This window comes from Plectropomus leopardus, chromosome 2, assembly GCF_026936395.1.
Source record: "Plectropomus leopardus strain MGB_pleo_1.0 chromosome 2, ASM2693639v1, whole genome shotgun sequence".
Lineage (NCBI taxonomy): Eukaryota > Metazoa > Chordata > Actinopteri > Perciformes > Serranidae > Plectropomus > Plectropomus leopardus.
In genome coordinates, this window is record NC_142177.1 from 24,243,671 (window position 1) to 24,270,408 (window position 26,738).

The window sequence follows — 26,738 nt, forward strand, 5'->3', positions numbered from 1 at the left end:
ACTCGGATAAATAGATTTGTGCACTGTTTATGAATGAGACCAATTTTCTCTACAACACATAACATACGCACCATCAAAGTCAACATTACAACAAACATGATTGAAAGATCATCATTTTAAAAGAATGACATTTTCCTCTGCACCAGATGTTTTTTTCTTTCTTATGACAAAGTCTGTGACAAGTGATAGACAACACAACATGAATTACATTTGCATTATTGGATTTTATTCAGCTAACGCTAATTCAATGTTAATAAAAATGTTCTGTAAAAGAAAGTTAGTTCAAACTTGGGTTGATGTACAAAGGCTGGCAACATATCAGAGATGATAACAGACAAACAGAAGATTTATGAACATCGTAGTAAAATACTTACTGGTTTATTTTGGCTAGTCTATTCTACTGGCTGTCACAAACTTTGATGTGGATAATTCATATGATTTGGTTCACTTTGGAAGCTGTTTTGTGCAAAGTAAGAAAACAACCACGTTATTTCTAACAGCCTTTTCTCGATTGTGCTGTACAACCATTTCACAAACCAAAATCTTGCTTCCTCACTGATGCAGTGATAATGACAACTGTTCCAATCTGTGAGCCAGATCCACAACAAAATACTGTTTTTTTCCAAATCAAGCTGCCTCACAGTTTCCATCATTGAACACCACGGTGAAAAAAATGACACTTAAATCAGGCAGACTGCACTATTAATAGTCTGTCTTCTAGATCAACAACTTCGCTGGTATTGGAAACCTTAAGATCAATGTGAGATGATGGCTGTTACATGGTTTATTGTTTTTAAATAACATAGAAAAGTATATACTCTCTGTAAACGTGCTTAAAGTATAAAATAATCCAGGATGATTTTTCTGTTATTATTCCATTTGGTTATTTACCTGTTATAACAAAATATATAGCAATTCAAATCTGTCATCTGTGATATTGTGGAAGGAAAAGAAGATGCAATGGCAACAGTGTCAAAAGAAACTAACACTCTTGGATAGAGGTGGACATAATTTTTGTAATGCATCCTTACACTCATCTCTGTGAAATTCTGCTTCTGAAAGCGCATGATATTCTATTTTTAAAAAACATCTCTGTGTAAACATTTTTTATAAACACAAGTTGTAGTGTTGCTTTATTGGATAATAATAGATTAAAAGATGTTAAAACCATTTAGTCCACCTCCTGTACAATCTGTCCTTGCAGACAAGCTGCACAAAACTCTACAAAGTTAAAGGTTTAACTTCATCAAATATGATACTCTGACAACATTTTGGGTTAATATTGGATCTACAACCATATTTCCTTGACAGAAATTTAAAGGCCAACACAACACTGTTTGGCAGAACAACCCACCACCTCATAAAATCTCCTCGTGTTCCTGGTTTCATATAAAGAATCATGCACGCACACATCTCAATGTGAATATCTACATTAGTGACATTAGTTCAGACTCTTTACAGAATTAAGACTCTCAGTGTATCTTACTGGAATCACTAATTACACACTAATCAAATCACAGAGTCTAAGAAACAAAAAGCTGTTGGTTGTTGTTTGATTTGACGTGTTGTTTTTTTGCTCCCACACACTCGCATTAAAGAAACGGCATGAAGACAACTGAAAAAGATCTTTACACCTACGATAGAAAATAGGCTATTTGTCTCTACAAAATCTGTCAAATTTTATTGTTTCTTCACCTCAACGTGGAGGCCGAGTTTTTCTAAGAACTGATTGATTGATTACTGCAAAGAAGTGTTAAAAAAAAAAAAATAGTTTCCCAGATCTGATGAGGAAAACGGGAATTATCCTGATTAACAGGCACCAAACACATTTCGCTACCGTGACATCTCTCCCTCCCCCCTTGCCCTGCCAGCTTTCTGCCACCTGGCTGTTATGGCCCCGTCGACTCTATATTGTTTGGTTTAATGGTCGTGAAAGCCTGGCATGGGGAAGGGCCTGGCAAAAGCTTCAACGCGGTGGCGCAGTTCGGCGATGCGAGCTACGGTCTCTGGGTCCTGGAGAAGAAAGTTCTTGAAGTCCTGGAGCTTCCCTGGAGAAGAAAGCAGAGAAGAGAGAAGGAAAAGGCTCAGCTTTAAATTGTTTGTTTTCTTTGATTTATCACCATCTGGCTTTTTGGTTTCACTCATGTTTCAGTATCCAGCACTCTAATTTAACATACAGCACACTGTAGTTTTGTTGCCTTTCTAATACAGGGTCCCTACAGCTTTATGCAAGTCATATTTAACACTTTTTGAGACTTTTTTAATGAAGCACTTCATTAAAGTTGAGACCAATTATAAAATATCCAAAATAGAGGGGAAAAAAGAACTGAAACAAGGGAAAATTTTACCAGAAGTTTTAGTGTAAAACATGACTTTTTTTTATTGCAGCAGAGATGAAGGTAGAACACACCTGGGAAATACTTTGTATTTGTTGCTTGTTGAGTTTTCTAGGCAATTTTGTTTCTCACTGTGGGATTTCACTTTCTTGATTCCCATCATGATTGGTTTGCCTTGTATGCATCGCCTGGTTTAGCCATGCTGCAAAATCATGGTCAAATAGCCAATTTTTGTTGAATGAATGAATAAAAACATTTATTGCCCCTTTATTTACACAAGTGCGCACTAAAGAGTAAAAACAATAACACGTACCATAAAAATATGCCAACAGACATCATGACCTAAAATTCAGTAAGGATATTAAGTTAATTTAAGTTATAGAATTTGCATTTCCCGTGTCGTCCACAGAGCACAGACAGCGAGCAGACTGTGGATCCTCTGCACTGCAAGAGGCATTCGGTAAATTATTTCAGAAGAAAGGATGTTTCCAATTCTTAGAGCCTGTTTTGTTCTGTGTAAATAGTTTAAAAACACTGCTTCCTAGTGGTGGCTTCTATAGACCATATAAAATTACAGGACTACACTTCCCATGATTCTCCAGCCGATTAATAGAGACAGATGTGCTCAGTTTGAAGCTTGAAGACACAAAGTAGAGACAGTTCTCAACAATTTTAATGTTTATTGTAAAACCTCTAAATAGTTTAAGTCTGCTTATTATTTCATCTGAGTTTGCCTCTTTGGTCTTGATTCGGCTTGATTTATTCTGATCAACTGCATGACCACTTGACCTTAAGCCAGCCTGAAATGCCAAACAAGTCATCACAAGCGTGACTTAAGCAGCCAAATAACTTCTAAATCTACCATTTGAAAAATTCTTCGTCCTACCATGTGTAAGATTGTTTTTTGGTTTGTTTTTTTTTAGAGTTTTCAAAAGATTGATTTAAGACATTTTAATACCAATTAAAGCTTTATTTTTTATGTAAATTAATTTAATGGATTTTTAATTTTTTTTAAAGGATCTGCAGGAACCCCGTAATAGTTTTAAAAATAAATGACAAAACAGTGAGGCACATGCTTGGCTGCACTGTAGTCTGTCTCCCCTCTCAGGCCCACCTGTCTTTTTCTTGACGTCGAAGGCGATCTTGAAGCCTTCATCCATGAACTCGACAACTTGCACAAAGTCAGCTTCTTTGAACTGTCTGGACGTCAGAGCTGGAGCACCTGGGATGGAGAGAAGCACAAAATCTGCAGCTTGAAATACCAAGTAATGACTGGTTTTTACTTCCTTTAGCTTTTACAGGTTCAACTGTCTCTAATTAATTTTCCTGCAACTTTTTTTCTATTTATGAACCGTATGTTTTTTGGGGGGGTGAAAAAACAGCACTCTGGAGCTTTTTGAAAAGTCTCTAATGAATCTACAGCCAGACGTGTCAAAGCAACACTGATGCTGATAGCCGATGGGTCGCTGAGGTGCAGTCCAAATCTCAATAAAACGATTAAGAAGGTCGTAAGTACAGAGCATTGTCTTAAGGCGAGGTTTCTTGCTAAAACGCTAAAAATGTGGCAGTGTAGATGTGGTGCTCTTGAACTTCCTGGAAGATGATTAAAAACCCAAACATACTTAATTAATCATGATCTGCTCAGTGCTTGTGGCTTAATTGGTGGGTGACTAATTTACATATTCAGAGCTACATTTTGAAAACGTGAAAAGATGAAGAGGATGCTAAGTGCAATGTAAATATGACCTCCATATAAGCACCATGTTTTTTTATGTAGTTTCTCATAATGTCCCTAATAAACATGACAAGACCTTGTCACAGTCAAGCTAAATGCAGTGTAATGTGAAGCTTTCTCACCTAGCCTGAGGCCACCAGGAGTCAGGGCGCTCTTGTCCCCGGGGCAGGTGTTCTTATTGGCGGTGATTGACACGAGCTCCAGCACCCTCTCAGCCCGAGCTCCGTCGATGCCCTTAGGCCGCAGGTCAACCAGGACCAGGTGGTTGTCGGTCCCGCCTGAAATATTCAGCATTCTAAGTAAAAACTTTTGAAGAGGAGGAAAGTCCGAATTTGTAGACATGAAACTTCACCTTTAAGCCTTTGATCGGACCACCTCAACCTTAGAAAAACACGGCTGAGGTAATGTCACTAGATCTGCTAGCTGTAAGATATAAACTAAATGCAGTTAATGATGGGGCCTCAATGTTTTAAATCTTTTCCTTTGTCATGCATCTGTCCATGTTTATCTGAGCGCTGTATTTATGTTAAGTTTTACTCCACTCTGGGGCAACACTGGCTTATTTGCTCAGTGAGCTTTCTGTGATAAATGTACAATGCCATTACACTACATCCTGATACTAAAATTGATTGCCATCATGAATGAACCATGGATGGGTAATGTTAACTGGATATAGCCTTCTATTCTATTGAAAGTTGCTCAGCATGAAGTCAAAAAAATTAAACCGCTATTTATCAAATTGTACTGATGACTGGAACTGCTTCCGCACTGTGTGGCCCATAGAGCTGGCGCTCTAGAGATTCCCACCGGCCTTGCCAGATACTTTAAGTTTAGAGCTCCACTAACTTAAATGGAGATAAATCAATTAAATCATGTGGCTCCTCTAGCCTTTCCAAATGTTATTGACAGTGGTGTAGTTAAGGCAGTAAGCAGGTTTACCAGACATACCTACCTCCTTTGGCTGTTTACAGGACACCCACCTATCAATAAACAGGAGAGAATGCCTTCTTCCTCCTCTGTATCTTACCCATCTACCTAGTGCGACACCCACCGTATCAACTACCACTACACCATTAGTTATCAAATTCTGATAATGAAATGATTATGGGATTTAAAAAAATGTATGCGCTGAGTTTCATAGGTCTCTTTCACCATGTAAGTCTATATAAGACAATTTTTAGGAAGGATATTCACTGACAGGATATTTTTTACAGTTCAAACTATGGTTATTTGCATTTGTTTCATATACAGTATGCCTGGTATAATAATCTAGTATAAAATTAGTTACCAGTTTATTAGGTGCACTTAGCTAAAAGTAATAATACAGGTAATACAGTCTAATACCGCATTTCTGAGGCTGCAGTTGATGGTGTTGTTAAACTGTGCTGCTTTATGCAGAGATGTTTCTATTATTTTGTCCACCCTTTTTATATAGACAGTAGGCTACATCACACACAAACTACTGCTTCAAAAATGATTGCACAGTTCAATTAACACTTGGACAGCATTTATTTTCAGCTTGGTGTACCTTGTAACCTGCAAACTGAGTCTATATTACAGCTCGACACAGTGTTATAGCTATTGATGTAACCAACACTACTCGTTCCTATTGACTGTAACAGTATGCAACACCCTTTTTCTACACAAACATCTACAGCGGGATTAAAAAAAGGGGAGCTTGCACACACTGCAGTGTAAGCACATGACAAGTCTGTATTTTTTAGGGTATCAACTGAAGGCTATACATCAAAAAAGAGCTGAGGCCAGCGAATTAAATGCAGTACAAGATGCAAGCATTCGCTCGCAACCAGAAAGTGACCACTTTCATCTGGTTTCATTTCGTTGACTGACAGGACAGCTACACTGACATTAGCCTATTTGCACATCATGAATTTAAATGCTTTTCTGTTTGTTTGTTTGGGGTTTTTTGAGGGGGGGGGGGCATAATTTGCATTTTGTGATAGGACATTTCTCTTTATTTACTGTATTGTGTGTTTTTCTTTCTTTGCTGAGTCAGCGTCTCCCTGGAAATTACAAAAAAGGATACTTAAATACAAGTTAGATTACCTGATACCAGGGTGTAGCCTTTGCTGAGAAGAGCTGTGGCCATGGACTTGGAGTTTCTTAGTACCTGGGCGATATACTCCTTGAACATGGGAGACTGTGCCTGAACACACACACACACACACACACATCAATACAAAGATAGTGTTTAATTGAAATTGTGTGTTAGTTGAGTGTGTTGTGCTGACCTGTCTGAGTGCCACAGCCACACCGGCGATGGCATGGTTATGAGGTCCGCCCTGCAGAGAGGGGAACACCGAGAAGTTGACCTTGTCCTCGAGGTCGTACATGATCTCCTTTCCCTTCTTGTCCACTGAGCGAACACCCTTACGATAGAAGATGAGGCCAGCCCTGGACAGAAAACACTAATTTACTGACAAAGCATTTTTAACTATTTTCTTTTTCACTAAAACCCAACAAGATTTCATCCTTACCACCCATGGTACATCAGCTGTCTCATTAGGAGGGAATCACAACATGCTGTAACTATTATTAATAAAAAATAACTAATATTTTTCAAGATGTTTGGTGCAGCAGTTCTAATGAGATGTCTTTTGCTCTTACCTGGCTCCTCGGAGGGATTTGTGCGTGGTAGACGTGACCAGGTCAGCATGGTCAAAGGGAGAGGGGATGGCTTTGGCTGCCACCAGGCCACTGATATGGGCCATGTCAGCGAGCATGTAGGCCTTAATGTCTGTACACAGCTGAGGGTGAAAAGGGTGGAAAAAGGAGAACGTAAAATTAGGATTCAAAATTCATTTCACAGGGTAAGACATTTAACTTTTAGGTACAAGACCCCAAATCATGACACTGACTGCACTTTAGATCATAGTTACTGAAAAGTGGTCAGGTCTAAGCCAGCGACACTCCAGGTTGGCTCGAGAACATTGGATTTAAAATGAAACGATGAATATGAGGCTGAAGTGCTGACTCTCAGCTTAATTTAAATGTGATTGCATCCACATCAATAGTGTACTAAGATGACAAGTTCAGATAAAAGTTCAATAAAGTAAACTTTTAATATTTCGTTGCATACTGGCTGCAGTCAGTAACAACCTAAAGCGTAAAACCTCAACAACACTTCTCAGTCATCGGTTCACATTTCAGTTTGTGACCATAAAAACCTCTTCACCTGCCTTTTCAGAAGGGGTGTATGAAAATTTTGATACACCTAACTTTAGGATTTTATGCTTTGTGATACTGTGCAGATTCTCAAAAGCATTGTATAGACAGGTAGCAGTGTTGTTATCTATCTTCAGACATCTGATTCTTCCACTCCTGCACAACAAAATATCACTAGCATGTTATAGAGACTGCGAAAAATACAAATACAGATCCCACTGATCTAAATCATAGACTGTATAATAAAGATGCATTATGGAGTAAACGACAGTTCCCCAAAAATGAAGCTAAAACATCTCAATCGCCCCCTGGTGGCTGGCTGCAGTACAGGCCATAAACCATGCCCCCTCCATGTTAGTGGAAAAAGTACACCTCAAATAAATTTTCCCTAAAGATGGTTTCTGTTTTTCTGTCATTTTAGGTAGTTCTTAACACAGTGGTGTTTGTTCAAGTGCTCATTTTTCTGATAAGTTTGGCTTTAATTTGTTTTTTGAAACAATAAAAAGGAGACTTGATGACATGATGGACAGCTGTGTGCACAAATCGGTGTGCTCGCACTTATTGGCACTGTTCACATCTGGTTGGGTGTGTTTATGGGAAGAACCAAGGCAACATGGAGATAACAACTGCACAGACTATTGCTTCAAATATTTCGGTGTCATTTTTGTAATTGTGTAAGGAAGTGGAGAGGCATTTTCCATCTTTATACACAGAAAACCTTTTTTTACATATATTTTATGCATGAGGTGGTGTGTTCTCTATATTATCACAGTTTTCCTAAAATTAGATTTAATCTCTATATTGCAGTACTTGCAGTATCCTTTTATATATCATGATTTATTAAATCATAACCCCTGTATGGTTATTTCTTATAATCAGAATCTTGCCAATACAAAGCATTACTTTCCAGTATGTTTTTATTTAATTGGGGGCCAACAGTCCTGCACTGTTTATTATAGTTGTGAACACACTCAATCCTCCATAAAGCTTAAGGTCAGCAGTTCAGTACTTGTTTGATTTCAAAGGCAGAGTCTGGAGCCCAAAGCAAAAATGTGAACTGTCCAAATATCTATGAACTGCTCTGTATTTGCATACATTATTCTTGATATACAGAGTGGTGCCAGGAACCACTATAGTTACAATAAAACTTGACTACATGCTTTAACTCTCCTCATTCTGTGTCATCAGTGACCAAACTGTGCTGTGTATTTTATTTGACTGTGTGCTGTAAAAGTTAAAATGTGAGATAAAAAGTGTGAGATAAAATATCTCAGCGCCGATACATTTACATTTTACCCCACGGTTAAAGATTCGATGACTAACTCTACATCTGTAAGCACTACCTATCATCTCAAAGGGCAGATATATCAAACCGGAGCTGGTATTATTACGCTCTTCGGCAGTCTTCAGAGGCCCGAGATATTACAGCGTAATTCAGTAAATCCTTGCCGTCTCTTGCCAGCATTTATTGAAAAAGGCACAGACAATAAATAGCTCGCTAACATGCAAATGACTCGCTGGCAAATGATCAGAGCAGTAAACAATCTTTTTAGTGCTCCAATTAATATTCATTATCATGACAATCTCCCTTCTTCTCGTATCTAAACTGGATCAGCACATGTTTATTAGATTAAAAGGCAGGATAGATGGCAGGGTTACTGGAGGGGGTAAAGAACACAAGAGGGTGATGTGCAGGAGCTGATGAGCGCCGATAGTGAAACAAATTTCAGATTACAAACAAACAAACAAACAAAAAAAAAGCATTCTCCAATCTAGGTAACACAACACTGAAAAGTCTGGAGAGGAGCCCGGCCCAGCAGATTCTGCCATAAAACAGTGAACAGTTCCACAGAGACATGCCAGGGGGAAAATATGGCCCCACTTCAGGCCTAGTGGCAAAGTAGTTATGGTGCTTAATAAAAACACAGCTCTGTAATGGCGGGACACTCCATCTGATGGTACTAGCTAAAGTGGGGCTCTGCAACAAAGGGAAGCAGTCATGGAGTGAATGAAGTGAGTCAGCGGGTGGGTATAACAAAACAGATAAAGGGGCCTCTTGTGCACCACCAAAGAGAGCAGTGAAGTGTGCAGTTAAAAGTTGCTGCTGTTGTACGTGTGAGTCAGTGCAAGTGTCCATGTTTGGTTCGGGTAAGTAGGCAAGAGAAAGCCTCTGTGTTGTCGAGTGTAAGTGTGAAAAAAACTTTAAAAATGGTTTGGATATGTTGAAAGTGAACGCTCTGTATTTAGAGCAGGCAGGTTTCTGCTGTGGGACAGAAATGAGTGAAGATGTGGTTGGGACTGATCCTGGCGATGTCAGTGAGAGGAGCAGGTGTGTGTGGCAGTTCAGTGGAAAAGGTCGACTGAGTTTTAAATAAGATGGTCTGACCTTCATAATACAAGATGAGAAAACAGGTCGAGGGAGAGGGAGAGCTGAGCACACAAACAGAGAGAAAGATGGGGTGAAAGCTGGGTGAGTTTTGAATAAAGAGAGTTCTCCGTGCACCTTCTTGATGCGGGCGTAGTCAATGAGGCGGGCATAGGCGCTGGTGCCAGCGATGATGAGCTTGGGCCGGAACAGCTTGGCCGTCATCTCCATCTGGTCGTAGTCTATGAGTCCTGTTGCAGTCTGCAGAGAGATGAAGAGGGAGACAGATTGAGGAGAGAGAGAAAAAGAAAAAGAGGAAAAGTGTAGGATGAATATGAGAACATTAGAGGAAGAGTATGGGTCAGGAGGAAAGAAAAAAGGAACATGAGAGGATGAAAAAGAGTTGTCAGATATCTTGAGGATCAAGAGCAAACATATCAACACGGAAAAAAGATTTTTTTTTCCATTTGAAGCTCATTTGAAGCAGCTGCATTTGAAGTACTTTGGCTACCTTAAAAGGGGAAGGAATTTATCGAAGGGAGACATTTCAACCTGGAGCAATTGCCGTAATGCACCCCTACTTATCCTAATTCAACCTTTCAGGGATCTACTCAAGTGGTATGATGAGGCAGACAGATCAGACGTTGGTTTGGAGACTGCTCTTTAAATTGAAATACAAAATTTGAGCTACATGTTAGGCAATCTATTGTTCGGAGGATGTACGCCGAGTCACATGAAATGGGATCAGGCTGGAACACTCAAATGACCAGTGCATCTTGTGCCTGAACCTCTAGTTTCACCCCTCAACTCCTCCAAGCATCAGAGGAGAGAGACAATACAGGCAAGAGATCAGGAGCAGGATGGAGCGGAAAAACAAAGTGAGAGACAGAAAAGATGGAGAATAAGGGAGACACAGACAAGAAAAAGAAGTGAGAAAAGAAGGAGGGAAAGCTTTATTTAGACAACCTGATAATCTCCCATCTCCAGAGCACATCTATGGATGCCCCCTCACTCCATCAAGCTGCTCATTGTGAAGACAGAGCCAGTGGTGCTGGCCAGCCTGTCGATTTCCCATTATCTCTCTCGCAGAGGGGTCCTGCCTGCCCATACATCAGCAGGCCTGGACATGCAGACTCTCATGGCCATCCATCAGCTGCTACCAACACCACCACACAACTATGACCCCAGGAATAAAATACTATACACTAATACACAATGCACCCAGATCTGAGGGACTGTGGTAGTACAGATCTCACTGCTGCAGCACTTTGAATGTTTATGTATTATACTAAACTAACAGGACTATATGGTTGTATTGGGAGTGAAGAGGCTGTATATCGCCCAAAACACCTGTGTTTATGCCCGTCTGTCGCCAAGCACCTACCCACACTGCCTTGCGTCGTCCCTGTGGGGGCACAAATACAAACAGGATTTTCCAAAAAAGGATCACAGCGTTTCTCCTACATCTGTCTCCTCTGTGCTGTTTATTTAAATTAATATCCTGTTAATAAACTGTTTTTAGAGGAAAGACTAAGTCAAGTATTTGGCATAAATTAAGATATCTGTGCTTACTTCTAATTTCTTTTTTTCTTGTTATTTTAGTCAACGAGAGCAAAAGTTAAAAAACAAAAAAAATAGTTGTTTAGTTCAATCAAAACGACCAATGTGTGACCAAGTTTTCCCACTTGATAATTACTCATGAGTCTGACTAAAATAATATTTTACATTGCCTACATAATGATAGCAATGGAAAAACAAAAGTATGGCTTAGTGCACTGATACTCAACCTGCAGCCCCTGCAAATCTGGCCCGTGATTGGTTGGCAGTTCACCTGGCACCCATTTCTTAATTAACTATGAATGAATATAAATTGATTCACACTAGGGATATTTTTCGTACCTAAAATGTAAATAAGTTGCCAGAGTGGATAAAAAGCATCAAAATAGTGTTTTCAGGGTTTTTTTAAGTGCCAGGGGAGGATTCCCAGCACCCCTCTACAGAGGTAGGTGCTAATTATTTATAAACTAATTGTGCTTTTCATGAACTTGCCGTGAACTTCTGTCATTTTGGAAAAGTGGACTCTGCAAAAAATTTTAGAAATTAAAAAATAAACAATTTGAGTATCAGTGGTTTAGTGTGAGCAGCACATATGATACACATTTTGGTGGTCCAGTTGCACAATGATCTTTATATAGTCTTTTAACGGTTTTCTCCTTGTCACTATTAGAGTAGTCCTATATAGCCAGACCAATCTCCACACTTCCTTTTAGCTGTGGCCAGCCCTGCAGAAAGGTTTGGCCGAAGCCATCATAATTCCGCACTAAGCGAAACAATCACTCTGAGTTGATTGTATTTCTTAAAACAGTCACAATTGTTTTGGGAAGCACAAAGCCCAAGACACAGCAACAGTGCCCTTGCAAAATAGTAACACACAGATATTGGAAGAGGAGGAGAATTCAATCGGAAATAGGCGGCAAATAGTAGGCTTACATGCACAAACTACATCCCTATTACAGTGAATTGCAAGTACAGCGCACAACATCTTATACATTCACACAAAGTGTCACAATGTGCAGTTTGACTATAAAAGACAGCACAACTTCCTACTTCACCCAACAATTCAAAATAAAGGGTAAAAAGTGACAAAGTAGTAGAGATGATCAGTAGTGCTACTGAAAGTGTGCTGCAGCAGAAATAAAGCAACACTTTGCACTTGCAAGTATCAGACATCTGAGAAACCGTTAGCCCCTGACACATGAGCAGCTCTGACCAGCCGCACTGGTTCATATCGTGGTCAGTTCATGAGAAGAAAACTCCCCTATCTGACATTGAGATAGGATCAAAAATATCTGAATATAAGAAACATATTTAACAAATATTATTCAAAACTGCATCTGCCTCACAGCTTTTATAACACTTTGACAAAACATGTTTTTATCACCGTTCCAATGCCAATTCAGTCCACAATCGTTATTGACCAACTGTTGTTGGTTGAAGTCAGTAGTAGGGGTCCCTACTTACGTTTAGCTTGTAAGGCATGGACTCAAAATAGATTGAGGTTGCTGAGATCCTCTTCACGTCAGACATGTAGCCGTGGGTCAGACTGTGGTAATAAAGACGTAAACAGACAGAAAAAAAAAACAGGCAACAAAAACAATCAATAATATTCAAATGCCAACAACTTGATTCTTCAGGTTCTGACATACTACTGTAGATCAACAAAGACACAGAGGCAGCCTGGAAGAGTGTGAGAATAAGAAAAAATAACTAACACAGTGCAGGTTAGGAATAAAAAGAAGGCAGCAGTAACCACTCACTGTCCCCCATCAGGCAGGTCCAGACCCATGATGCGGTCATGGGGGTTGAGCACTGCGGTGTAGACAGCGAAGTTAGCGGGGGAGCCAGAGTACGGCTGGACGTTGACACCCCACAGAGCCGGGTCCAGGTCAAAGGCCTCCAAGGCTCGTTTCTGACACAGCAGCTCAATTTGGTCGACCACTTCTGCTCCACCATAGTACCTGAGGGCATGGACAAAAAAAAAAAAAAAGACACCCAAAGATGCATCATTCCTACAAAAAAACTGCTGGATTAAGCTTGAATAACTGATTTTTTTTTAGCCACTTGGGGAAAGTACAAGAAAGTTATGAACACAACATGTACACATCATCACCTTTTAAACTGATATTTAAGATTGTGATTGTATGTAAGAACTGTTAGCACTCAGTTGCTTATTTACGCATCCAGCAGTTTGGAGCTATGGACATAATCATTCATTCGGAGTTGTGTTTTCACGTTCTTTTGCCTCAGTTTTTGGTGTCTACCAACTATTTGGAGAAACATCTGGCTCTTTAACTGCTGAATGCTCCACTTTGTTCACCAGCTGGTCTCTAACCTTGTTTGTCTGCTGTCTGGTCTTCTGTTTACTATTTCGATCTTTGTGGGGTTGAATGATGATCTCACCTGGTTATTTGATCAAATAGTTGTTAATATCAAAGTATTTCACATCTGACTGTTCAGTGGGAGGATTTTATCAAGATGGGCAATGTAAGGAGAAGGGACACTGACATAGACTGAAAATACTGAGTTTGTTAGGATAACGTTTCCTCTCCAATAGACATAAGGCGCTAAAATAACCCTTTGACATGCTGAGATCTAGTGTTACAGGCTTTTTTTTTTAGTGTTTCAGCACTTGGTTGCATTTTGTGGTGGCAATTGTTTCCCCCTCCAGTAGGGATGGTTTTCAGAGTATGATGCGTTACACTCTGTTTCTGTAGTCACAGTCCATATCAGCAATGTCTGTTACCAATCTTACATTTACCATTTATGTGGCGCTGTTTGTCACTAACATCTAGAGTAATCTAGATGCGCGTTATCCTGAAACGAGCATAGCAGATCTGGGCCATCTCAGGTGAAAACACTCATCAAACCTTTTCAGTGGAATTACAGATGACGGAGCAACAGATGGCTACAGTACAAACTACTCATTCAATGAGATCATCATTTTGTTTCATTACATTAAACAGCAGATGAGTAGGATGTGGGGGGGGGGAATTAAAACTAAAAGCACATTCAGTGGGAGGGAGATTTATGGTAGGCTTGTATTCCAGGAATCAAAGGCATCAAATGAGAAGCATTTCAAAGCATGTCAGCTCTCTGTTTGCTGCTGATAAACGTGAATTATCTGAGGGGAAATAATAGAAAATAGGAACACTGGAAATAGAAAACATGCAACTATCAGCCTGGGCACCGAATTCCTCCAATGTATCCCCTCAGGAATCTTCTTTGGCAAAGCAGAGGCTGTGGATTATTGCCTTTGTGGCTGGCATGTAGTATTATAGGGCAAACTAGAGAACACAGTATAAATCAGTGTGTGTGTATTTATGAGTGTGTGTGTGTGTGTGTGTGTGTGTGTGTGTGTGTGTGTGTGTGTGTGTAACAAATATCCTAAAGCAGAGAATATCAACAGTGTTAATAAGCTGCAGCCAGGGGTGTGGCTGAATAAACACACTCACCTTCTCCCTGGGTAGCCTTCCGAGTATTTGTTGTTCAGACAGGAGCCCTGAGCTTCCAGAGCGGCTCGACTGCAGAAATTCTGTGGTGGGAACACATAAGCAAACACACATACATACACACACACAGGCACACACACAGATCAATGGCGCTAGTGGACAGAAGGGACAAGGACGGCAAATTAAAGTCTGTTAAGTGATAGTGAGAAATCCCCCTCCAGCTAAAGGCAATCATTACAGTATTGAACCTCTGGACTTCCATAGACTAACACTCTGCACTTCACAATGCTTATCGCCTCGCTACTGCAGGATACAAGATAATGTAATAAACTTTTCTGCACATGCTGAGAAACATCAGTGTGGCCTTTTTAAAATCGTTTTGCAAAGCATTTTTCAAGAAAAACAAATTTTTGTGAGTATGTTTTTTGCAAAGGAGTATTATCACATCCCAAAAGTTTTTCTTCATATCTTGTCCGTGTGTTGGAAGATGAAAAAGACAAGTCAAATATTTCTGTTTAATACACAATACCAGTAACTGATAGTGGTCTTATTTATTGACATATTTTATTTTCATTTAAAACAGGCTTATCACCTGATTTATATTTCCTAACTTCTTAAAATTGGATTTCCTACATTAGAGCTGGACCAATTTTGGTCAGTATTTTCATACACTATATTGCTATGTTTTGTTTTGTTTTTTTAAATGAAGTCTTATCTGATAATAAACCTGCAAATCTTTGGGTTTTATACTGTTAGTTAGAAAAACAATTCAAAGAGGTCATTTCTGGCTATAGGAAACTGTGTTTGTCACAGACACTTTTTAAGGACCAAATATTATTTTTTAAAAATCAATGATAAAAACAATCATGAGCTGCTGCCAGTTATTACTAACTGTTACAACTTTAAGTTAATATGTAGCTGAAGAAATTTTTTTTTAATGCTGGAGATAAAAAAAAAATAATAAATTTCTGCAACAACCTCTGTCCCAACTTTGCCAAAATTAAGTGACAAAAAAAGATAAATAAATAAACAAAAAAATATACCATGTAGGAAAACTCACATTGGAAATGAGCACCAAAAATACTTGAGAAAAATCCCCCATAAAGCCCATTAAACACTGCACTGTACTGAACTATACAAATGAACTTGAAGTGACTATCTGTTACATAAACTGCAAACATGTCTGCAACCCAGACTGTGTAATTGACAATGGATACCTCTTATGGCATGGCCTCCTGACACAACTCTTACTGTACTACTTAACATAAGACATATTTTATTGTCCCCAAGGTGATATTTGGTTCAGACAATAGCACCACACACAGCTGTAATCAACTTACTGTACATTATCACTCTGGCCAGTAATGAAGTCTGACACAACACACACAAATACAAACTGTCTTGTCTCCATACTCTCTCTCTCTCACATTGAGGTGTGTGAGTGTTGTGTGTGTGGTTATGCTAATGCTTCACCTAGAAGCCAAGAGGAGATCAAGGGAGATAACAGCTCCAGTAAAAGCTCTCTGCTGCGTCCGTCTGTCATGCCGACGACTGTGCATACATTACAAAAGGAAATGCATTTGCTTCTCACTGTCTTGAAGTGTGTAAGTGTGTGTGTGTGTGTGTGTGTGTGTGTGTGTGTGTGTGGACACGTGTGGTGAAATGTATGTCTTTTCATTCAAGGAATGCCTGCCTGGGCTGTACTGTGATGTGCCTTGCAGGGTGAGGTGGGGAGGAGGCAGAATGAAGATATCAGCTTTATCTCACACTAGAGCGGTCAGGCTTTGTGTAGTGAGGGGGCTGATATACTCCACTGAACAACTACTGTGGCGAAGAAGAAACAGGAGGGGAGAGAAAGAACACAAGATAAAACCTCTTCTGCTCTTCTGAATAGTAAAATTTTTCCATTTCACACCATACAGCCCAGGAATGAAAACAAAGAGTAAAGCCAAATGTTTCTGCAACAACTGAGCTGTCCTTGCTTACAGAGTGCTGCATCCTGTGACCATTTTCACTATTAAAGAAGTTTGAATAACTTGAATTTTTTTCCCCCAAAAAAACACTTGTCAGAGTTCATGATATCCGTTTGATTACTTGCATGTTGGAGTGTTTCACTGCCCATGCAAGCCACTGAAAACATTTAAAAAACAGCAAATTTCACAACAAGATGATTGAGGAATAAATTTGAGCAAAGAATTCCTTTACAACACATAATTTGTTGTACTGTATGTGCAGTATCTACTATAATATCTACAGTATGAGCTCTGGTAAACCCCTGATAAAGGCTTTTCTGAACATGCTGTCAGCAGTAATATGGGAAAAATACAACCAGAATCATTCATTCATTATGACAAATCATTAATCAGAGGTGATTCTCAGCTATCTGCACTGCCAACATACGGAGGATGTGCTGTCAGTTATTACAGGCACTGACTGTTTACACTGACTGCCTTTCTCTAAAAGTAAGTCAACTCAGTCAATACAAAATGGTAAAGGATGGTTCTTTATATAAAGACCGACTGAATGAAAACTATTTTACTTTGTAATTAGATAAAAAGTAAAGTATCTGCCAGCATGTTAAGTCCATGCCGACCTTTGTAATGTACTGGCCAAAAAATGTCCTTGGCTGAAAAATCAAGACATACAACAAAATGTCTGTGCAGTACTAGGCTATCTGGTCATTGTCTGAGACATAATTGTCTAATAATACTGTATAACATCTAGAAAGGAAGTTTATAATAAGGCTTGAGATTCAAGCATCACATCAGTCATATCTGTGCAAGATGTCTTACCTCAGATGCGATGAGCTCCAAGCCACGGCACTGCCTGTCCTTCTCCTTCTGCAGCAGATCCCACATCTCTGGGTCATCCTGAGCCAGGCTCTCCTGGCCCGTCCATGGACGATCCTCATCTACTGTGCGGGTGGCCGCATGCGACTGCTGGCCACGTACACTGAGACGAAGTGGGGCTCGCTGGCACAGTGGCTGTGGGCAGAAGAGAAATGGCAGGGTTGGGGGGGTATGATGAGAGAGAGGGGAAAGAATCAATTGAGAGTTTATTAGTTCGACATAGATATAACAGTTATTGTAAGCACATTTCCTAATACTGGATCATTGCACTTAATGGGTCTCATGAGGACTGACACTAGCTAACTTAGTTTGAGGAAGCTTTTGTTCATTCTGCAAGTTTTGCCATCTCATGAAAACTTACCACTGTATGCAAATTACCAAAGCTTTATTAAAAGTACAGTTAAAGAGTTGGACTGGTATGTGCTGCAGCTAGATGATTTAAGATATCATCAGGGATATTTAGCAAGATGAGAAAATATATATTGTTTAATGTGGATGTGTAGAGGAGGGGAATAAAATTAAAACATTCATTTTGGAGATATTATCTATAAAGCAGGACCAGAATATAATGAAGAGACATGTTACATGGAGTAATATTTTTCTACAGAATGTCTTCAATCAGTTCACGTATTTGAGGTGACACCCTGATTTGTCCTGAATAACTTTAAGACATTTTAAGTCCCCTCTTGTGCTCCTCATACACCCTAATATGTAGCGCAGTATAATTAGAAACTGGCGTGTTTGCATGATATCAATAATCAGCATGGTTGTTCAATTATGCCTCTATCAGCACTTCTACAAACTGAGGGACTGACTTTTACAGCCTCAGTGTACCGAAGGAGGCATATAGAGAACAGATTCAGCACTTCCTGCTTATCTAATCTGGACTGGAGCTGGCGAGTTCTCCTGCTGCTGCTGCTGCTGCCGCTGCTGCAATGCCTCATCATGTGAGTGTGTAGAGTTCATACAATTTTCACTGTCTCTGTGTATTTTTTAAGTTAAGCATGAATCCTATACTGGCTTTAACCCTGGTTCTTTTTCTGGCTTGGCACAGTGTAGATTCTTTGCACAGATAATATAAAACCTGTGTAGGCACCTGAAGATTATCTTGTATTACAGCTATATGTGCTCGTCTGTGCTAATGTTCCCTTTATAAACCAAAATCAACACGGAGGGCACTGTGCAGGGGAACACTTAGAAAAAAAGAAATCCTTGACAGGTTGATTGCATTCGGAACAAATTGGCTTCCTCCGTCATTTAATCAACAATATGATGATGACTCTGTGTTGAGATCAATGCTACCACTGCCAACATATAGTTGTCATCTGTACAGGTGTGCTGGGGTGTGAGGGACAACCTCCCTTTAATAGCACCATTAAAAAGCAATTAACACAATGCTCAGGACTGGTTGAGGACACCCATATGAGGAGAAAAAATGCTAATTCCACGTAGTGTAAAAAATGTTCAGGTACTTCATCTTTTGTAGTGGCTTTATTGCACTGTAAATCTAGCGACCAACTGTGTGGTTTTACACGTTTTAAGACAAAACATTAAGAATGTTAATGTTGGGCACAAATAATAAATGCTGCCTGACCAACCATGTATTCATTATTCAACATCTTTTGAAAAAAAAAACCCCTTTATCCCAAGGGAATAGCTTGCAGATAGTTTATCCACTTCATCGCTGTTAGGCCCCCCCCTCTCTATTCCGCCTCTTCATCTGCTCCCTGGGGTTGCAGAGGGGGCAGTGGTGACACACCAGGGGAGGCGACTGGCACATTAATGGCCGATTTCTAACAGTCTCTACTCTGGCCTTCTGTCACTGGTGGCAGTGTTGATGGTGGAAAAGGGGAGAGGGCCCCCCCTTTGGGTTCTGGAAGAGATGAGGGCCTAGGGAGACAGGTCGGGCTGCCTCTGAGGACAAGTTCCTCGCTGAGAAATCACACGGGTCATTAAATCTTGACGGGAACTGTCCTTCGCTGTCTGCGCTTCTGCTGGGACCCACCGAGGCCGGGGAAAGAAGTGGCAGAAAAACCGAACGCAAGCCAACGCTGCCACGGTTATAGCGCAACTGATGACTGCAAAACAGACAAGGGTGCTTCTCCCCCATCCTCCTCCTTGCCTCCACCTTCATCCCCGCTTTCCTTTTCCCACTCTCGTCCTGTCCCCGTCATTTAACCCTTCGCTGTTATGCACACTCAGCCAAGTAGCAGTCATGTGGCATTTTTTATACTTCATCTTGTCATGGGTATCACTTCCATGGCGTCCAAACGGGACAGCACTGGGCTTCACAACAAACCCTTTGAAACCTGAGCAAATTGGTTAGATTTCTTTTGGGAAGAAGAAAATGAGCAACTTAACATGGCCATATGTTTTTCCATAACATAATTATTATAACTATATGATCAGATATATAAATTAGAGTGAATATAAATATAGATTTATATATATATATATTCTTTCAAATCTAATTATCTAAATTTGTGGGACAGTTCTTACCAAGTCTGTTATTGCCTTCTCTCCCCATGTTTTTTTTTAAACAACTCAACCAAATTTCTCTGGCTCCAAAGGGTTACACAAACAGCACACGGGTCAATCCCTGTGGTCTGCCTCTCTGCTTTCCTGCCTCATATCCCTGATCATTACGGGAGATTAATTAATAAACACAAAATAAACTGATCCGAGGAAAAATCTGAGCCAAGATGCAAGCAGCAAATATGTCACAGTGGGACTATTTTTAGGCGACAGATGATGCTGTCGTTTGAAGGTGAACTTGACGAAAACTGTGCTGTGAGAAAAGGGGTGGGATAGGCCACATCAACCTGAGTGCCGAGCATGCAATAATGGCAGACTCACAGATGCACTGCAACTGCGTGACAATGATAAGGTAATTGTTGGCAGTTTACCTTCCCTGTCAAACATCTGTGCCCAAACACCAATGGCGGCGAAGAAGAAAGGGGAAGAAAGAAAATTCATTAATCCTCGTTCGGTATTATTTTTTCGCCCATTTTTTCGCCCATTTCCTAAAGCAGCTCCTGAGGCGAGTCAATTTTACAGATGACTGCTGTCCATCAGAGGCTATACCAAACAACAATCAGCAAGGTAACAGAAACAAAACAGAAGAGACTAGAGAGAAGAAACAGGGAAGGAAAAAAAGAAGATATGTAAGGTTAGAGAGAAGAAGTGTCAACAGGGCAGCAGCATCCGTCAGACTGACACGTAGTTGCCTCTTTCTCTGTCACTGACTAATAGCAGGGCTGTCCGTTACAAATTGCCCTGTGATTCAGTCCAGATAACACCAGACTGAGAAATCTGGATGGGGTGAAGAGGCGTGAAGGGACGGAGGCTGAGTCCAGGGCGACTCCACTCTATACGGGTCAAAGGGTTGTCAGGGTGACAATCAGAGACTTAACCAATGCCAGCAACAAAGCCAATCTTCAGGAGGTGTTGGCGGTGGAACGATACATTTTGTGGTGATGGTAATGATGGTGAAAGAGCTTTACTCTTCGCATCCTGGCGTCTCAGGCAGTCTAGCTTCATGCTGCGACCTGTCATGTTGGCATTGACTGGATGTTCCCACTAATATCTCATTGTCTCTGTTAAGTATGGTTTGTTCAATCACAAATAGAAATACTTCTCTGCTTGTAAAATCTCGTTTGGGCCACCTGAAAGCAATTTTGAGCCACAGCTTAATGAGTCATAAAGTGTTATCACTTTATCATCTCACCAATAAAAGGAGAGAAAATCAATGTTCTGTTGAATTCACTGTAAAATCAGGGTTTCTGCATCTTAAAGGAATATTCCTTTAAAGGGATACTTTGTCAATTTCCAACCAACTTAACCCCCCAGATCGAACGTTTCCCAGATGATGCAAATCTATGCAAAACACGTCACCCTGATGGTATCTGGACTGTTGCTCAAACTACAGGCTGTACTTTTTTGTATAGCAGCCAACCATGCCGCTGCAGCGGACACAAACAGTATAAAAGCATATCAAGGAATCAAATCAAACTACACGGAGCTGAATATATATCAGGATTATATTACAATAATGCCTATATGTCTTGCCTCAAATATTTTTATAAATACATTTAATGCCATGTAGCAGGAGTTTATGAACAGGAAGTGGGTGCCATAGTACTTTCTGCACAGTAAAACAGGGGCCGAGAAACTGTGATCAAACGTCAAAACTAAGCAGTGCTGATCAAATACAAACAAAGATTCTGTTACTGAGTTGCTTATTTCTTGCCTCGAATGTTTTCACTGACATATTTTAGCTTACAGTTTAAGTGTTATTCAAGATTGTTTCTTGATGGCTGCCAAATTATTGTTTCAAATAGACGGGGACGCATTAAGTCACCCACGAGTGGCAGCGTTCACTGGTCAGGTATGGTGCAGGGCATTCTGGTAGTTGTAGGTTGTCTACCTTTTGAGCAAAGGTGTCCTTTTTCTCTGTTTCCTTTTGGTCATGTAGCACCAATTTCAAAAGTATTTGCTTCTATCTACTGCATAGACATCCTAGTTTTATGCAAGGACTCTCTTTATATCGGTGAAATACTGCTTTAAGGCATGTTAGATTTAAGACTTTTAATACTTTTTAAATGCCATTCAGAGATGAATGTATGACAATTTTACAATAACCTGCATTGAAGAAAAAAATAAAAAACATTAACAAAAGCCTATTATTTAGGGAAAGAGACAATTTTGCCAGAATGTTTCTTATAACATAAAACTTATAGTTATTATAACTATGAGAGAATCAGGCTCTGTGAACATTTTAAAATGACAACCTAATTTTTTAAACTGTCTTTTAATTAATGAAATTCTTTTAAATTATTTTATATCAATTCTCTTTTTAGTATTTTTACTGTTCTTGCTGGTCTCTGTACTTTTAACTTTGACTTATACCTTATTTATTACCCACTGTCTTTTGATTGTCTAATCTTGTTTTTTGTGTTGCATATTTTATTGTGAAGCACTTTGAGCTGCATTCCTTGTATGAAAAGTTCTCTATAAGTAAAGCTTATTAGTATTAGTATTATTATAAAACTTAAAAAAATGTTGTCGCACGGCTTAGATGAGGGTAGAAAAGAACTTGGAAGTACCTGGTGTTTGTTGCAGAGTTACTTTGTGATATCGTGTTTTTTCACTCTGCATCTAGGATTCCACTAGCTTGATTCCCTTCGTGCACAGTTTGAAAAACTTTTCACACAAAATACATAGAGCTGTGTATTGACTTTTGCTGCCATTTCCTGGTTGAATAGCCAATTTATGTTGAATCTGCACTTCCCCACATCATCCAGGTTACAGTGACAACTAGCTATAGCAGAAAGTGAATCCTCTTCTTTGAGCATCCCACGTGGAAACAAAACTCAAGTGTTGGTGGTTCCACTATCCTGCAAGTGGCATATGGTAATTTTGAAAGAACAGATGTTACCAATTATTTTCAGATTTTACAATGCAATGAAAGAAAAGGATAATTTATAAGTCCTACTTCCCATGCCTTTTCAAAATTAGAAAGACTGATTTAAGTAAGTTTGATACCAATGAAAGTCTTATTTCTATTTTAACGAATTCAGTGCTTTTTAAGGATCCATGGGAACCCTGATCTGAAAAAAATAGATCAAGCTGTGAAACAGGCCTGGAAAATATCCTGTTATGCTTCTGTTAAATGAATAAAAATGAATTGGAATAGCTGAAGAATAACTCTGCTGGGACGGTGTTATGTTATGTCAAAAACTGCTGTGTACAAAAGCATTAAATTGGAATTCTTGTGGTTTCAGTGAGGGAGGTGATGAAGCCAAACGGGCTGTGTTCAGAGTGACACCGAAAAAACTTCTAAGCCATTTCAAGAAAGGAGATTAGAAAAACTTTTGTAAGTGTATTGCTGGGAAACCTGTATTTAAACTCTCGTTACTTTTGTTTGAAAATACATACAACTATTTCAGATGTCGCAAACATCACTGCGCTCTTACTTTCATGTGTACTGTAGTTAGTAACAACGGAGCACCTTGCTTATATAGCCTCTAGTGCTGGGAGAAATGTTTCTCTAATGGGATTAGAGTTGATTAATTATTTAATTGACTAACTGGAATCTTTGGAATCCATTGCCTGCAGCAAGTAGCCTATTTAGAAAACACCCTATAACGGCCAAAGCAATCCTGAAAACAATGGCCACAGCAACAGATAACCAACTCTCTAAGACAGAAAAGTCAGAAAAGTTGAGCTCCCCTTTTCTAACCACCAGTCCAAAATCTGTCCTCATAAAAAATGTATGTCAACAGCAACAAGAAATAACTGCACAAGGACTGAAATCTATCTCTCATATACAGATCACATGAGGACACTGTGTGCCTTAACCACAGAGAAATAAGAGTCTTGTGCTATCTTTTGAAATCTAATGAAGATGCACACTTAACCAATTACCACCAACAGGAAAAGCATGCAAGCATGTGAATCACTCAGTTTAATGGGAAACTTCAAACACACTGACAGTGACTTATAAAACTAGGTCTGAATGCATGCCACAAGATTCTGGCACAATCTTGGCATAGCCTAGTTGTTTCTGAGAGACTACATGAAATCTGCACTATCTCCTCCAAAATGGGTCACTTCATAAAGTTCAGAATTAGGATATTAATAGCCCTCAACGAACTTTTCCCCCAAACACCTCCATCACCCTAATGTCTCACCATCTTGTTAAAAAAAGAGCTGTCAAATAATTTAACTTTTTTAACTTTGAAATGTGATTACTGGGCAACTAATATGTGAAACAAAATGCATGTTAGGGATCTTCAGAAAAAGTAATTCTCTTGACATTTTAACTGAATTTTTTTACCTTAAATTAGTCGACTTCCTGCAAGTAAGTAAACACTCGGAAAACAGTCATTAAGCATGATGTAATTCTGTAAAGTTTAAATGTTCTCCAGTAGGCTATATAAAATACATTTAAAATCATGAATCACCATACGTACCTCTGAAATGTGTGGCACTTACACCAAGCTTTCTTAACATTGCACATCATCCTACCAAACATCACAACTCACTGAATAGCCTAACGTTAACAACTAACATTTGCTGAAAACAATATTATTTAGGGAAATAATTTTTTTGGAAACATGCCTTATCACTACAATGGCATTTTCATTGGTTGAACACAATGACATAAATCATAATAAAACCTGACTGGTATTTCTGGTGCAGACTATAGTGGGAAGCGACATAAAATTTAGACGGTACAATCCACTGCACAATGCAGTCCTGTAGTTAAGCAACTACAGATGTAACAGTATGATATTTTTGATGGTACGATAACTGTCTCAGAAAATATTGCCATTTCACAATATCACAGAATTATTATTTTTATCAGTCAGAATGACCCCTAAAGAAATAAAAACAGAAGGTTCTGATTTATTTAAACAAATGTTTTATCACTATAATTAAGTCTTGAATCATTTTTTTCTAACGGAAGTAGGCATAAAGAGTCTCCCTTTTGAAAATAACTTTAAAAAAAAGTGAGATTCTCTGTCCAGCATTTTTTCCCCTATATCATAGAGAAGCAAATGTACCTGGTATGATAACTGTCAACTTTCATATCACGGTATACCTTAAAACCAATATATCGCAGCAACCCTATAAGCAACCTATAAGCCATAAAATGTTGAAGTTAAATTATTAGCAGGGCGTCAAAGATGCTCACTGGAGATTAAGGTTCCATTTATGTCATTGCAATGAATACTTAAAGGTTATAATGTTCAGTTTTTGTTGGATTTGGTTCATTCACGTTTTTAGTCATTTTGGTGGCTTCAGACTGTGGTGCTGTTGAATTATTATTTGTTACACTTACAAATGTTTCAAACATTTTTTCCCAAATCATTTATATTAACTAGCATAGATTCAATAGCCTATTTGTATTCATCATTAGTTTTCTGATATTAGTTATCTGATAAACTGGCAACTAGGTGTATAAGGTAGTAATGTAGTAAATCAATAGCCAATAATCTGCTGACCCTGCTGAAACAATAACCCCCGCTTTAACAAAAATACAAACTTATCTATTGCATAATTATGTAACAGTGTGAGGTTAATATTTTCCTGGGGCCCCTGAAGCAGTTTTCAGCCTCATTTTGCACTTTGAACGTTATTGAGGGGCCTCAGTGTATCTTTGTCTTTTAACCTCATCTTACATTGTCTGCATAGTTACAGTGGCTGAGTCTTTCACTTGAACTCATGTAACCCCTTTAAGTGAAAAAAAACAGCGTCTGTGATGCTAATTGACTGTAGAACAATTGTATGCAGTTACAGAAACTTGTAAAGCACAAAAGGCGTGTAAAAGAAAGAAAGGCGCCGGACTTCACTGCGGTGATGATTTCCCACATGATGAAACGGAGCAGTTGCTGTTGCATCATTACGCAGCTGCAGCTATGTAACCTGCACTGACAGCTAGCCTGCTAGCTCATCAGCTAACCAACGACCACGAAAGACGTCAATAAAAGCAACAGGAGCAAGATGGAAACGACAGCTGGTGGTTAACTGTCGCAAAATACCTTAATGTTGTGACTTGCTAACGCACAGGTGAGCAACTTAAACCCCCATGACTGTAGTCACTGACGCTGAGCTAGCAAACAGTTCGACCGCACAGAAACGCCGAGTTACCCAACTCAAACACACCGTAAATAAGACCATGACACAGAAACACTTTGTAAAGACACCCTTACCCGTGTGAGTTGTCTAAAAGCGAAGGACAGCATGTTTCCAGGTCTCAGGCAAAACGAAGAAGCAGCACAGCCAGGCGACACACCGCTGACAGGCTCCGAAAGGGCTGTTTAAAGTTGTTGGCAACGGCTAGTTACGTTTATCCTGCCGCAAGGGTTGATGGGAAATGTAGGAGAATGTGAGGAAATTACACAAGCCAGCTGTGTGGCCCACAGTACACATCATTACCGCATCTGCTATTCATATATACTCCAGTGGTGGAAGAAGTACTTCGATATTTAACTTTAGAAAAAACAAAATGCCACAATGTAAAAAAAAACTATGTAATAAGTAAAAGTCCTGCATTTCAAATTGTAGGCTTAAAAGTACCAAAGTATTCATAGTCTACTTGAAGTAGGCCTACAAAAAATAAAAGCATCCTATTATGTATTTCCTTTATGCAATATTGCTCATTTCAGAGAAAAAAGCATGAATGCATTAACCCTTTGAAACTTGTGCAAATGGAAAGAAGGCAATGAGCAACTTAACAAGAAATTAGTATAA

General features: G+C 39.4%; 1 protein-coding gene across 1 annotated transcript; it reads right to left on the reverse strand.

The window, feature by feature from the left end:
* Positions 1-204: 204 nt before the first annotated feature.
* Positions 205-26,357, reverse strand: LOC121957171 (serine hydroxymethyltransferase, mitochondrial). Its single transcript, XM_042505699.2, has 12 exons — positions 26,198-26,357; positions 17,424-17,615; positions 14,635-14,714; positions 12,940-13,140; positions 12,644-12,725; positions 9,761-9,883; positions 6,700-6,839; positions 6,324-6,486; positions 6,139-6,238; positions 4,194-4,349; positions 3,451-3,558; positions 205-2,048 (listed from the first exon to the last, which is right to left on the reverse strand). The coding sequence occupies exons 1-12, from the start codon at positions 26,228-26,230 to the stop codon at positions 1,921-1,923; spliced, it is 1,506 nt and encodes a 501-aa protein (XP_042361633.1). The 5' UTR covers positions 26,231-26,357; the 3' UTR covers positions 205-1,920.
* Positions 26,358-26,738: the final 381 nt, after the last annotated feature.